Source organism: Poecilia reticulata, chromosome 4, assembly GCF_904066995.2.
Source record: "Poecilia reticulata chromosome 4, P_reticulata-male-v2, whole genome shotgun sequence".
Classification (NCBI taxonomy): Eukaryota; Metazoa; Chordata; class Actinopteri; order Cyprinodontiformes; family Poeciliidae; genus Poecilia; species Poecilia reticulata.
The window spans coordinates 32307220-32322597 of NC_088833.1; the positions used below are offsets into that span (position 1 = coordinate 32307220).

A 15378-nucleotide genomic window follows, 5' to 3' on the forward strand; every position below is an offset into this window, starting at 1 on the left:
CTCTCTGTGTGCTAAAATGGCAGTTTCTTTGATGCCATAAACATAATTTGACCAATTTTAAATTCCACCAGATCTTCAAATTTAATAATTCTACATTTTAAGAATAATAGGTTTGTGGGCTCATAAAAATTGACATTATTCTAAAGGCTCGTTTCTGTAGGAGTAGGATACTCAGTGGTTGTAAAGAACTTTTGTAATTAATTCCCCACACCAGAATATGAAGTGATTTGTTATTCAGAATATGTCTAGCTTTAGCCAGAACTGATGTTTCTACAAAGTTTATTCTTTAAATGTTTAATATGAGATTTATAACTAATTTTGTCATTAATTATTGTACAAAAAACATATTAATGTATACCCTTTGTAGAGTCAAAGGGGATACTCTGATCTTGAATGTGAGCTTTTTGGTAACAGTTTCCAAAAACCATGATTTTAATCTTGTCCAAATTTAGTGATCATTTATTATTGTCAAACCATTTCTTTAATTTACTGATTTCTGAGCCAATTATGGAAAGAAGTTGTAAGTTTTCACCAGAGACTAGAATGTTTGTGTCGTCAGCAAATAGCACACATTTTAATTCATTAGACACTTTGCTTATGTTTATATAAAAGTTAAATAAAACTGCTTCCACTGCTTGAGGTACTGGAGACATAATCTCAAGACAATCAGATTCAGTATCTCCCATCTTCATAAATCGTTTTCTGCTTTTTAAATAACTTCTCATCCAGTTCAAATCTACTCCCCAAGTTTCATAATGTTCTAATTTTTCAATTAAGATATCATGATTTAGACATGCCCTCAATTACCCTCTGTTTTCATGTTGAGATCATCACAGTCAGTGGATGTTTTACTCCACTGACTGTGGAGTAAAACCTGGCAATATTGCCCGGTACCCCATACTCCTCCGGAAGTATGGGGTACCGGGCCCTTTGATACGGGCTGTCAGGTCCCTGTATGACTGGTGTCAGATTTTGTGACGAGCTGTGTTTTCTGGGTAGTTATTTTTGATGTTTTTCTGTGTTTATTTAGTTCTGTTCCCCTGTGAGTCTCTGTCTTTCCTATTGATTGTTCCCAACTGTGTCTCATTCCCTGATTACCTTCACTGTGTATTTTACCCCACTTGTTGTCTCTGTCCTTCGTCGGGTCCTCGTTGTATATGCGTCTCTGTTACGGCTGTCTGTTTTGCTGCACGCGCTGTCTTCCCCGTTGCTCCCTGTGCAACCTGAGTTAGTTTCTGTTCATTTGTGGATTATTCATCATTAAACCTACTTCCTTATGACATCCTGGGCCAGCCTGCATCTATCTCACCATTCACCACCACCGATCATGACAGATTTATTTCTCTTGTATGGGGTTAGGGTAACTTGCATTACTCTCAAAATAATATTAATAAGTTGCTGTTTTATCACAGGTGTTTTTTCTGCTAAGTGCGGGTCCTATATTCACAAAATAAATATTCAATTTATTTACAACACTCTTTATACTGGTAATATTCTGGTCATTATCTATAAAATGCTGTGGGTAATTGTTACTATTAGAAGTTTTCCTGATAACGCTATTTAAAATGTTCCATTTTGCCTTAGTATTTTTATTGCTATCCAATAATTTTCTGGCCCCGGGGGTGGATGAGATTCACCCAGAGTTTCTTAAGGTTCTGGATGCTGTAGGGTTGTGTTGGCTGACGTGACTCTGCAATATTGCATGGACATCGGGGGGCAGTTCCCCTGGATTGGCAGATTGGGGTGGTGGACCATGTCCCTCAGGGAGCCCTGAGATGGGGTACCGGGCCCTTTGATACGGGCTGTCAGGTCCCTGTATGACTGGACAGAGTCTGGTCCGCATTGCCGCCATTAAGTTGGGCTCGTTTCCGGTGAGAGTTGGACTCCGCCAAGGCTGCCCTTTGTCACCGATTCTGTTCATTACTTTCATGGACAGAATTTCTAGGCGCAGCCGAGGTGTTGAGGGGATCCGTTTTGGTGGCCTTAGGATCGCATCTCTGCTTTTTGCGGATGATGTGGTCCTGTTGGCTTCATCAGATTGTGATCTGCAGCTCTCGCTGGAGCGGTTCGCGGCTGAGTGTGAAGCGGCCGGGATGAGGCTCAGCGCCTCCAAATCCGAGGCCATGGTCTTGAGCCAGAAAAGGGTAGAGTGCCTTCTCCGGGTCAGGGGGGTCGCCCTGCCTCAAGTGGAGGAGTTAAAGTATCTGGGAATCTTGTTCACGAATGAGGGAAGAAGGGCGCGGGAGATCGACAGGCGGATTGGTGCAGCGTCTGCTGTGAAGCGGGCGCAGTACCGGTCCATCATGGTGAAGAGAGAGCTGAGTCAAAAGGCGAAGCTCTTGATTTACCGGTCGATCTACGTTCCCACCCTCATCTATGGTCATGAGCTTTGGTTAATGACCAAAAGAACGAGGACCCGGATACAAGCGGCCAAAATGGGTTTTCTCCGTAGGGTGTCTGGACTCTCCCTTAGAGTTAGGGGTAATGGTCAAGATTAGTCTATAGAAATTAACAAAAATATTAATGGAAGTCATTAATTTCCATCTTCACAAAGTCCTTGTGAAGATGGAAAGAAATGCAATATGTGTGTGTACGTGCATATAAAACATCATTTAGGTAACAGAAATGTACCTGAAATTCCTGTGAAAAGAGTAGACTGTCATTAGCCTTGTGTCTCTCTATATGGTCTGCCAAGTCACAAACAGATATGGGAGGAAAGTCCCTCATCCCTGAAAAGACAGAGATTACTAGTCTCAGTGAGAGTGAATGTAAAAAATTATATGTTGAAGGCGCCGATACGAAAAACATTTTCTTGAACAGTAACTTTAGCCAAAAGGTATTAAAATTTAAACAGAGTGATCACTTCATCTTAATATTGTATTTATGAAAATGTCACACTGGGACATTTCCCAGTGGGCTAGTTTGGCACTTGGGTGGGCATGTTTCCCTACTTTTGTCAATTTTTTTTATCTATGGGCAAGTGTGCAGTCATGATACTTATGACTGCACACTAGGAAGTACTTCCTACCATGGAGTTACTTCCATGGTAGGAAGTAACTCCTACCATTGTAGGAGTTACTTCTCTATTTTCTGTTAAATCTTGGAATTTAGATTAGTTCATTTTTATTTGCTTATTTTTCTCAGGTTGGATTCTGTATTGTTTTGGTTTTGGTTTCTGTTTTCTTGTGTTTTGGGAAGCCTGCTGCTTCCACATTCCCCCACCAGATGCCGCTTGTGAGCAGAGCCCCTGGAGCAGCGCATGGGAGAACCTGGAGACACACCTGTGGCGCATTAAGATGACTGATACTGTGGATATTTAATAAGCAGCGAGCTGACACGTCGTTGCCTGAGTGTTTGTTTAACCTGGTTTTGACTGAGGTTCTCCAGCGGTTCTCAAGAACGGAGTTTATGCTAACTCCTGCGAACCCCCTGTCTGCTTCCTCACGACGCCATTGGTATTACCAATCGGTTGCCTTCCTCGAGAACTCCTTTCCTGGTTCTTTGTTCTCTGTGGATTCCTTCGTGACATAGCAATCTTACCTGTCCGTCCTCCCAAGGCTCCTTGGTTCTCCTCACCGCTTCCGGACAAGTAACTCGCTCTGCTCTAAAGTAAGCCTCCGCCATAAGATCTGTTACTTTTTGTTTTTCAGTACCTCACCTTTACTTCTCGTTAACGGTGACTGTCCTGGTGGATCCAATCCTGACTCCTGCTCCGCACTCACTCCCTTTCCCCTTGCAATAAACAATATTGTTGTTTTGACATGCGCATCTCCTGATTGTGTTCTTGCATGTGGGTTCAAAGATTAGAACTAAACATGACAATGTTCTAGTTGATTTATAATTAGAATTTTTGTTTAATTTTAGTTATTTAGAATAAGCTTTTGGCTAGTAATTCACTTAATTAGTTAATTTCACTTTGGGCCATGGGTGTTTCACAGTATAAATACGTAGTAGCTCATTATGCACATGGGTGGTCATATGGATGTTTACCAGTCATCAGTCCTCAGTCTACCAGTCACTTCAGTCAGTCTACCACTCAGAGAACAGGGGCAGGTATCAGAGCAGGAGAATTGGCAGAATCCTGTAACTTGTTTGCCTGACTATGGAATAAAGCAACAAAGAACTGCATTTTTGACTTTTGGTATTTATTAAACTGCGTAAGCCACAAACCCATGGTGCATCAAGTGCCTGAGTTGAACTCACCTTGACCTTGATCACTTTTAAGTCTTAAGTGTTTTGATTTTTGGATTTGAGTTTTGGACAAATAGCCACTACAGGTACCATTACTGAAGAGCTGCTAAAGCTGCATACAAACTTAAAACAGCTGATCTAGCTGCTAAAGCATGGTTAAAAACCATGCACTTAAGGCCCTTTAATATTTATAAAATATTTACAAGGTTGGTCTTATGTATATCAAACATAAGTGAGAAACTTGTGCTATGGATTCGGTATCCTAAACACTGTGTGTTTAGGATTGAAAAACATGGAGACAAACTGCGGCTGATCTGAGATGAATGTGTCAACATGACAACACTGGCCCCAGCATGACTGAGGAGTGGTTCTGCAACTCATGTGGCAGAGAAGATGTCGGCTGAGCGAGCAGGTCTGAGTCGGTTTTATTGTTCAAAGGGGGAGAAGAGAATTTTCGTAGCAGCATTGCACCATAGGGTCAACAGGCCTGAAACCAAAACTTTGAGCAATACCGGCCTGTGTGTGAGAGAGAGTAGTACAGTACTACAGTACAGTAGTACAGTTCTACTGTACTACTGTACAGTAGTACAGTTCTAAACAGTTAGTTTAGAACTGTAACAAAGTTCTAAACTAGCAAAGTTCTAAACAGTTAGTTTAGAACTGTACATTTTTGCTAAATGTATGGAGTTCTGCTAGTGACAACAGTCCAATTCTGGTTATAGAAAAACAAGTTAAAGTTTTTCTTAAACAAAAAGTTAAAGTGAGTAAAACGCAAGGGGGTGAAAAGAAAAAATGCCAGAACAGCTTTATTTTAGGAAACATTTAACATTGGGAATTAATGGCATTGCTCCATATGTAAGTTTTTGGTAATTCTGGGTATTGTGTAGCCTCATTTGGAGCTACGAATTTTATTTTTCAAGTTTGTATTAAAAGAAACTATTTTGTTAACTGGTTGTCTGGAGTTATTTATGTTACATCGAAGGTACAGGTACCATTACTGGTTGATATAATTAGACAAGTATTGATTCAACATAGTTAAACCTGCGTGGTATCTACCAGAAATTAACAAAACCAAATAGCCACCCCACCAGTCAGTTTAAGTTCTTGTCCCAGTTATTAGCGGACAGACCAGTGGGGTGATACACTTATATGCAGCTTTAGCAGCTATTCAGTCATGGTACCACTGGAAACTGAGAGGAAACTGATTTCAACATAAAATCTGTTTCCTCTCATTATCAACGTCTGTCATAATAATGATAGTGCAGTGAAGCCAAATTTACCATAACTGCTGTCCCTTAACCGCTTCTGCCTCCTCTGGCAGCTCTGGTTTATTCGTTTTGTTTCTGTACACACATCAGTGTTCTTGGTCAACAGTGTTTAAAGGACAGAAAGAAGGAGGAGCAGGGGTGGCACTGTCAAGTAAGGTGGTGTTTGGGCTCCCTCCCATGGGAAGTCCAGATTTAAAGAGTATTTAAAAATTGGTCTGTTGAAATAACATATTACGTGAAGTTAAGAAATTTTGTGACTGAACTACAGTGTAAAATGACAGGTAAGCAGCATTTCTTATTAGTAATTTTAATCAAAGTAGTAATCATGTTTGCATCTATAATCAGAAATAATGTGCAACTACAATCAAAGGTCACTGAGGTTGTGTTATAGGTCAGTTGTCCCCAACCCCGGTCCACGGACCGTCCGTGGACCAATTGGTACCAAGCCGCACAAGAAATAATTAAATATTTCAGTTTTATGTATTGTCTTAGTCTGGAGAATATTTTATTTTAAAAAATCCTTTAACTGTATTCTCTCGGTTACGTCTTGTGAGCCAACACTGAGCCCACAAGCAGCAAAACTGAGTAAGAAACAGATCAGATGTCTTTGGAAAGTTTCTTTGCAAAGGGGAAAAGGCCCAGAGAAGAACAGGAGAATGGATTTATCCCGGACCGGTAGGCGAGTCCCACATTACAAGCCGCTCTGCATGATATGCGGCGACCGGCTGCTAATCAGGCAATGAAGCTTAAAAACTGCTTTGATACTTCAAGACCAAGCACCCTGTGCATTTAAGCAACACTTCGGGTGTCACTGTTTCCCAGATGGAGTCTTGTAGCAGAGAAACAAACTCAGGGCACCCATTGCTTTGTTGTTATCGTGAGTTAAAATTTTTATGAAAGTAACATGTTAATTTCTGTGGCGTATCTGTGTCTTATTATATTACCATAGTGACCAGAGCCAGAGAGCGTTAGGGCAGTGGTCGAGAGGAGATGAGTAGAGCTTGTGTGTCTTAAGTCTGGCTACTGTTGAAGATTTTAGGTTATAATAAATTTTGTGAAATCTCTGGCTCTATCTCCTTACGGATCCCAGGTTCTCCTGGCGGGCCGAAGTGAAACCACACAGAAAACAACAATGAGTATAGACGTCACAGAATTTCAGAGTTTAATCCAATGGAAGACAACGTATGAAATTACAACAGAAACTGCAGAACAACAGAGATTAATTTACCTGAGACAGATGGAAAAGAAGTTTTAAAAACTATGGAAAAGAAGATGGAAAAGAAGTTTTAAAACTAGCATATTCTAAATTTATTTTCTTAACACTACACAGCGTAATTTAAGAATTGTCTGTCAATTTTCCGAACTTCTGTGACCACAGAGCTGATAAAATTACAACAGGTTCAATCGGGTCGTGTGTCTAGCCACACGGCAGGAGTCATACACAAACCGATTTCACTCATGAACATCCGGATTCTGTTGAGGAATATAATTATGTTAATAGTTAAAAGTTGTGTTAATTCACATTAAGATATGTTTTACTGAAAAGGAATGTGTTATGTTGTGCTGGTTCAACACCAAATAAGGTGTTGTACGAGACATTCCTGGCAGCCAAGGGACTCGGCCTGAGTCTCTGTTTGGACAGATAAGAACTAACAATCTGACTAATGGCCCTCTGAATAGCAGATTTAACTTCCACGAGGTCGGCCCAGAATTCTCGGAACTTACAACACACACTCAATGTAAAACAGAGCCAGAAGCAAGATTCAGAATGCCATTGGTCAGATGGTTTCCAATACACAATAGCAGACTGAAAACGGTATAAATGCTCGAAGCCAGAAGAAGAAGACAAGACATTTTGGAGTCTGAGACGATGAAAATGAGATGATGAAAATGTAATATGTGATTCCGCAGATGTGCATTAAATGTCTTCCTGGTTGTCAGTGAGCCGGAGAGAATGGAGTTTTGTGTATCGTCTCTTAATTCATGAGTTTAGCACCTTTGAATTCCTCTATAATTCCAGAAGAAAATCCTGTAAAACATACCATACATGAATTTAACAAACATGTCCAACGATGTAGAAGCAATAGAGATGGTTCGTGGACTCATTTTAGCGATAAAAGACGTAACAAAAAGAAGACGGATAAAAGACTGCAGGAGCAGTTGCTCTATGCGCTACACAATGCGCTAAACCAGGCTCTCGATTGCGCCATGTAAGCTGTTTGGGATTCACCTTTTTGATTCCGTCACCAAACTCTCTGACTGGCTACCTGATACATTCAACAGGCAGCGTTCTCGCTCCCAGTCAGGGAAAACCCAACATGCTGCGATTAAAAGGCCAAGAGACAATCTAAGATGTTGAATATATGCAATTTTAGATCCGAGCGGTCTGACGTTCTACGCAACACACCACACACTGCAGGATGATCAGCAACGATTGTAACAGCGATAATCTTAGAACTTGGAAGGCTCCAAGATTGTCATAAGGGGACAATTGGGGCAAAAAATTTGAAATTGTGTCATGTGAAACCACCCCGCGGGCCGCAGTAAAATTGCCAAGCCTTGACTGGTCCACGGTGATAAAAAGGTTGGGTGCCACTGTTATAGGTAACACAACCTGTTACAGGTTCTGAGTTAAGTCTCCAGCCTATAAATTTATAAAAAAATAGGTGAAATAGACCCAGTCCAAAAGACTTGTATTAACATTGCTTTCTCTTGTAAAAATGAACATCTATAACTTTGGTTTCAGATAATTAGAATAATGGATGTGTATAAAAGGCTCTGATTTTTTCTGTATTTTATTTTGTAATATTGGTTTAGAGGTTATTCTAGGAAGTGACATAAGCCCGAGTTAGTACTGAGCTAGCGCTCATGAGGGCAACCTAATATACTTCCGGGTCAGTTCGTTGAATTTTCCAACCGTGAGACCGCATTCCCGGTGTAGCCCTGAGAAATGATGCTCCGAGTGTTAAGTTAATGACAGAAAGTAAGTTCTAGTTGTTTATTCTAGATTCAGTTATATGTGCATTTCAGCCGCATCTGTTACTGCTTTTCATTGAGTTGTCGCGGCAGATAGAGTAATTAAGGGCATGCGCTGCCAGTTGCCGCCATTGTGTAGAGATTTAGCTGGCCACATGATGGCGCCAAAGTGCTTCTTAGGTTAAATTCGGCCAGAGACTATTTGTGGGTCTCTCTCTCCCTCTCTTATCTCTTCCTCTCTCTCCATTGTGAACTCCTGTTATTCAGCTTATCCTCTGACCCTGCAGCTGGCCCATGTCCCAGCGTCGCTCAGCCCCTGCAGCTCGCCCATGTCCCAGCGTTGCCTGCCCCTCCAGCCAGCCCGTGTCCTAGCCTTTCTCTCTTTGTTGGTCCATGTCTCAGTAGTTTTCCTTTCCCTCATACTTTTCAGTGTGGCTCCCTTACCGTAGGCACCTATTCTACAGCCTTTCTCCAGATGTATTTGTGTTCCCTAGCTCCCCATCTCCTGCCTGGCTCCACGCCTTCAACTATCCTTCACTCTCTTGCCCGGTATTATTTCGGCTCTTTCCTTAGCAGGCCTTCATTCTCCGGATGAGCATCATATCATGAAAACCCCTCTATCAATCAAATTTGATTCCTCATATCAGCTTCTCACCTTCTAGTTTTCTGCACTCCTTCGGCCTACAACCCGTACTTTTCTTTTCTCCACGCATCCTTAAGTCGGCATACAAGTTTTAGGTCTCACCTTTCCTCGGGCCTCTGCCCTTTTTTTGGGGGGAGAGCATCCCTAATCAGTTATCGGGATGTTCATCGAGTTCACATCAAATCTCAGCTCAAATTAGAAGCCGGGGTCCGAGCGCCAAAAAACTGTTATTCATTCCTGTCATTAAATCTTTCAATTGTTCCCTTTTGTCCGTCTGAGTCTCTCCAGATTGAACTGATTGTCATAGTCATAGTCAACCGCTATAAAAGCCAAATGCAAAGAGAAACCTTTGGTTGGATCCTCCAGGCAGATTTGAGCCAAGATTAAAATGGACAAAGAACTCTGCAGCTGAAGCAGAGTCAGAGTCCCAGATGGGCCAAACACTGTCCTGCAAAAGTGATTCAACTCCTCCACCCGCAACCAAGCTGTGGCACCAAATTGGACTTCTCTTATCATCTGGGTTCAGACCCCAAAGGCAAAGACAAAGAATGTTTCCAACAAGAGGACATCCATCAGCTGAAAGGAAAAAGAACATTGTCTGCGATTTGCTCCATGCCCAAGAGTCCTTTAGGCTTTTATCCAATCGATTGACTCAAGGTTTGCAAACAATCTTCCATCTCCCAAAGCCTCCATTTTTTCCTAACACTCTTTAGGAGAAGGTGTGTAAGATTAAAGTTGGTCTTACCATATATTCCTTTGATTTATTTTTAGCACCTGATTGTTGCAGCTGAATTAAGCTGTTAGTGAATCTTGCAAAGCATATTACTAAAAAGCATAGAAAATTATTAAGAAGTTGTGGACATTCAATTAATGTGTCACTATAATGTTCTTCAATAGTTGTAAAATAGCTACAGTGGATAATTCTCGAAAAGTAAGAGGTTTTTATATGTTGCTTTTAGCCCACACATTGTAAAATAATGGTAATTGTCAAAGTCACTAAAGTAAACCTGGATCTGTTCTAGGTTGAAGTTGTGAAATGAGAAGAGCAGCCATTTAATGAACGTATTCTGTGGCAACTATTCAACTCAGGCTGCTAATTCTTTAGCATTCCATGAAATTAAGCAGGTGAGGCGTTCTGACTTAAGCTGTTAGAATCCAGGCAAATCTTCAATAATCCAGCTAGATATATTCTCTATGAATCTTGCAAAGCCATTTCATAACTTTACAATGCCCAATGCTGGGTATCTAAGTTTAAGCTACTTTAAACTCATTTTTAGTTCTATTTACAAATTCTCATATTTCCAAGTGCATACTTGTCTTTATTTATTTTATATTTTCATTATATTAAACTTTGCATTGTGGTACTGTCACACAATGAATGCAACACAATGTAATAAAATATACAAAATGCATGTTTTTCTATAAATTTTATACAACATTTTATTTTATATTTGTATTTGCTAATATTCAACACCTTAGATGGAGTACCTTCAGCAAATAAGCAATTTGTTGGGGATCATGAAAGTACTTCTGATACTGATTTATGCTTTTTATACTTGCATATAATTATTTGAACCAATAAATGTGGCACTTAAACTTATCTAGAGATTGTTCTGAAGAATGAACACAACTGTGGAGGTCCACATTTCTCTTCAAGATATCGGGCCTCATTTATTTTATTTTATAATTATGTCACATAATGAATTGTTTGAGGAGTTGCCATTATATCAGTAGGTATACATATGTTTTGAATTAAGCTATCAGAAGCTTACAATGTCATGCTATCACATGGTCTTTCCCAAGTTGTTTAAAGGCGTAATGATTTTAGGGTTTATGCACCACTGTAAATTAATCTGTGATCATTTATGCAATGGGCAAATTGAAGTAATTCTAATTCTAACCAGAAAAAAACAGAAATGTTTAATCAGATTTAATAAAAGTCAGCAATGAAGTCGTATGCCTTTTTAGACAATGTATATTACTATTCAGTTCTATCTACAAAACGTCTAAATGTTGGAAAGCTTTAACATTTAGAAGTTTGTCTCTTGAGGAAAAACTGCAGCATTTAATCTATAAAAACAGTGTAAATAAAACATTTTTCTCTTGCTGGGACATTTCCACTTTTATATATTGTGCCATAAACTTTGCAAAAGTATAAGATTCAAAATAATTTGAGAAAATGTATTTGTATATGTCCATACCTAATATCTGGCATTTTAGTCTTCTCATCTCCACAGGCTCAGTGATGCAGGTCATGAGGGAATCTTTTCTCTCTAATATGTGTTCATCCATGGCTGAAGATGTGTGTTTCCTGGAGAACAGATACACATGACTTGTTTAAAAATGAGAACCCACTCCAGAACCTGTTAATGTTCCAAAATTACTGAACTATGGTGACAAGTAATAAGACAATCCTAATACTGGAAATTTCAAACAGAACCTACAAAGTTACGTTGAACTAGTCCTGCTTCCTACGGCAGAAGGCAGTTGCACTCCCTGAAGCCCTTGAGAGAGGTGGGTGTATTATTAGGATTCGGAGCCCGCGGAAGCAAGTGGACGGCCAAAGCAAGGCATGGATCTCTGAGTTTGTTTTATGTCCCTTTGGAATGAATAAATTCATTTAGAATTTGATTTCACTGCCGACAAAAGTAAAGAGCAATAGCTTACAATGTGTCAGATTTCAGTCAAAATGTTCTTAATTTCTCCTCAAAATATGTTTTAACAAATTTCAATAAACTTTAATGGCTTTCATGTAGACTTTTGAGTGTAGCTCAAAAACACACCTTTTTTTTTTTTTTTTTTTTTAATAGAATTTATTCATTTCATTTAAAACAAAACAGATGCTATTCATACAAAAAAGAATATACAAAACACAAATAAAATGAAAGGTAGCAGAAGAAGAATAAAATTCTTATTAATATCTGCCCCTTTTTCCAAAATAAACAAATTCAAACAATGATAATTTTCAATTAATAAAACATAACAAAAGAAAAAAAGAAAACATCAACTCCTTCTTGTACCTTCACAATAAAGTTTAATGGTTTAGTGGAAGGACAGAAATAGCTCACTGAATAGGGCAACTCACTTAGCAACCTGAGAGTGCAGGTTCAAGTCCTGCTTGAAACCAGATGTTTTAATTTATTTACAATTCCTTTGGGATCAATAAAGTATTTTTGAAGTTTAATTAACTGCCAATATGAGTGTTTCTTAGTTGTAAAAGATTATAAGACATTACAATGATTGTGATTGTCATAAGCTGAACATCATTTCAGATCTTTTATTTTCAGTATAGTTGGGCATTATCTGACTTCATCTACAAATAATTCCAACTATCAATGAAGCTACTGTATCCATGTAATGTACTGTTTATTCAATATGATCAGCTAAACAGTTTATATAGATATGATGGCCTAACCTGGGTACCAATATAAAGAAGTTAAATGGTTTATTTCAACTTGGATTTCCAAGTGGATAAAGTCAGACCAAGCTTAACTACACTGACTAAAATGCATGTCAAAACTTGTTGAGCTCATGACAGTTTTCACACTTAAGTGTTATATGAATCAGATTATTTACTTATACTGGCAGTGAAATGGGTAGAAAGGAGTGGATGGCTTTTGATTGTGCTTAAAGAGTCATGCCTTCTTTCCATCCATCCATTTTATGTACACATTTGTCCCTACTGGGATTGGGAGGGGTGCTGGTGCCTTCAGCCAACGTTTCGGGTGAGAGGCTTTCCCTTGACCGGCAAAGATGACTTTCTATTGGATTTCTTCCTCTTTGTACTTTCAAGTAAAAAAGCTGCAAAGCTGTGGTCCCAACTGGCCTGGGGATGCAGGCCTGGATTATGTTTGGTTATATATATATATATATATATATATAAACTTCAAAATGATTTTTTTAGGTGAGATACAATCAAGTACCTGGACCTTAAGTGCTTAATTAATCTAAACACACATTAATCTAAAATAAAGCAGTTTCTGTCAATTTTAACATGTCCAGATAATGTGCATTTGGCGAATAGAATTTCTACATTATGGTGGGAAAATGTTTTTCAACTTTTCAAAAATGTAATTTCCTCTCCGAAGGGTCTGCCTCCTTCGTTGCTTTCCACCAGACAGTTTGCGGCAATCCACGCGGTGACCGTTTTGTTTCTCTTTGTGTTTTCTTTTGGACTCTTGCCCTCTGTCCAGAGCCACTCTGCCCACCCTCATTGGGTTGGTTTTCATTTTGGACTTTCTAAGGGAGTCTAGGAGCCGCACTGTGAAGAGGAGAGTTGCGAGGGAGGGGTTGGTAGGTGCTATTAGGATTTGTTTTTCTGTGTGTGTTCCTAGAAAATTGAGTCTCTGTGTTGTCATGTTTTGCCTTTAATTGTCTCCAGCTGTCCCTCGTTACACTGATTACTCCTCTATGCATTTATTCCCACCTGTGTTTGCCTGTTGGGTCCTTGTCATGTCATCACCCTGCCTTTGTTCCATTTGTGTATTGTTCCCAGTTGCTACCAGTGTCTGAGCTCCTTGACTTTACTCACCTGTGCTGCCTGGATTTTTGTACTCTTTGTTTGGTGTTCTTCATTAAACCATCATTTACTCTGCAACCTGGGTCCACCGCGTGTGTCTCATCCTCAAACCAACAACCAATTCATGACAAAAACATTAAAAATGAGTCGCAAGTTTCGTTATTTGGTGTTTTCAGATTTTTATCTCAAACTAACACATTGTAGGGGCATTTTCAATAGTTCTATGAAAATTTAAAAAGATGTTAAGGGAGAGGGAAACTGACACCATAATGTAGTCATCTTACTTGGCCACATGATTCTCTTTTGTATTTAGATCAACTTCTATAAACTTTAAACAATTTAATCCAAATGTACATGACATTTACATGTCTGACTAACCACCACAAATTCAAAATGAGGACTTTTTCCCTATATCTTAAATTAATGTAATTCTACACCTCCAGGCCACTTAGGGGTGGCCCTATGCAGTTTCCTAAAATTCAAATGGAGGGCCGGAAAGGGGTTTCCCCAGTTCAAAACAAAGCAAAATGGATCCCAATGAGTAGCTAATGCCCTAAATAGGCTGAAACAGATGAGGCATCTCGAAAAAATATGTATATATTTAGGATATGATCAGTATTATCTCGGTTAAAAAGACTTCTCTTATAATCTTGAGGATTTACCCGACATCAAGGTGGTCCACATAACTATCTGGTGAGGCAGAATTCATATTATGCGACAATGAGCTAGAAGAAAGTTTTCAAAAGCCTGAAGAATCTCATCATTTAGTTTCAGGTTGGGTCAAGAATTTGGGATCCAAAGAAACATTAAATGTCTGTCACTTGTTTATGCCAGGTGAGCAGTGAGTTGTGCTATTTTAAGTAATTAATCTATGGCAACGATGCTATCGCTAACAACGAACTAACCCATCATTGATACCCATTGAGGGCGTCAATGATGGCCTTCTGGACAGCAGTCAGGTCAGCAGTCTGACCCATGATTGCGGTTTTGAGTAATGAACCAGGCTGGGAGTTTTTAAAAGCCTCAGGAATCTTTTGCAGGTGTTTAGAGTTACTTTGTTGATTCAGATGATGAGGTGAATTACTCGTTCAGAGAATCTTTTCATGATATGCTCATTTTTTGAGACAGGGATTTTGAGTTTTTATGAGCTGTATGCCAAAATCATCAGTATTAAAACAATAAAAGACATGAAATATTTCAGTTGGTGTGCAATGAATCTAAAATATGACAGTTAAATTTTTTATTTAAAAATAATTAACTTTATCACAATATGCTAATTTTTTGAGAAGGACTATATATATATATATATATATATATATATATATAAAATTCCCTTCTCACCCTCCGTGGGTGGTTTGTTTCATTCTCTGAGCTCGGGTCCTCTACCAGAGGCCTGAGAGCTTGAGGGTTCCTCCAGTATCTTGGCTGTGTCTAGAACTGCACATTTCTGGACTGAGATGTCTGATGTTGTTCCTGGGATCTGTTTTAGCCACTGCTCCAGTTTGGGGGTGACTGCCCCGAGGGCCCCAATGACCACAGGCACCACTGTGGTCTTAACCTTCCAGGCCTTTTCCAGTTCCTCCCTGAGGCCCTGGTATTTCTCCAGTTTCTCCTGCTCCTTTTTCCTGATGTTGTAGTCACTTGGTATTGCTGCATCCACCACAACGGCTTTCCTCTGTTCTTTATCCACCACCACAATGTCCAGTTGGTTCGCCATTAACATTTTGTCCGTCTGGATCTGGAAGTCCCACAGCTAGGTAGGTGCACCACCTACACCTTGG

At 39.5% G+C, this 15378-nt stretch overlaps 1 protein-coding gene across 1 annotated transcript in view; it reads right to left on the reverse strand.

Moving 5' to 3' along the window:
* ptprfa (protein tyrosine phosphatase receptor type Fa) overlaps positions 1-15378 on the reverse strand; it is a 163656-nt gene that overhangs the window by 38924 nt on the left and 109354 nt on the right. Inside the window, exons 22-23 of the mRNA XM_081606667.1 lie at positions 11280-11389; positions 2632-2729 (exon numbers count right to left, since the gene is read on the reverse strand). Coding sequence (XP_081462793.1) covers positions 2632-2729; positions 11280-11389 — 208 coding nt within the window. The remainder of the gene's footprint in view (positions 1-2631; positions 2730-11279; positions 11390-15378) is intronic.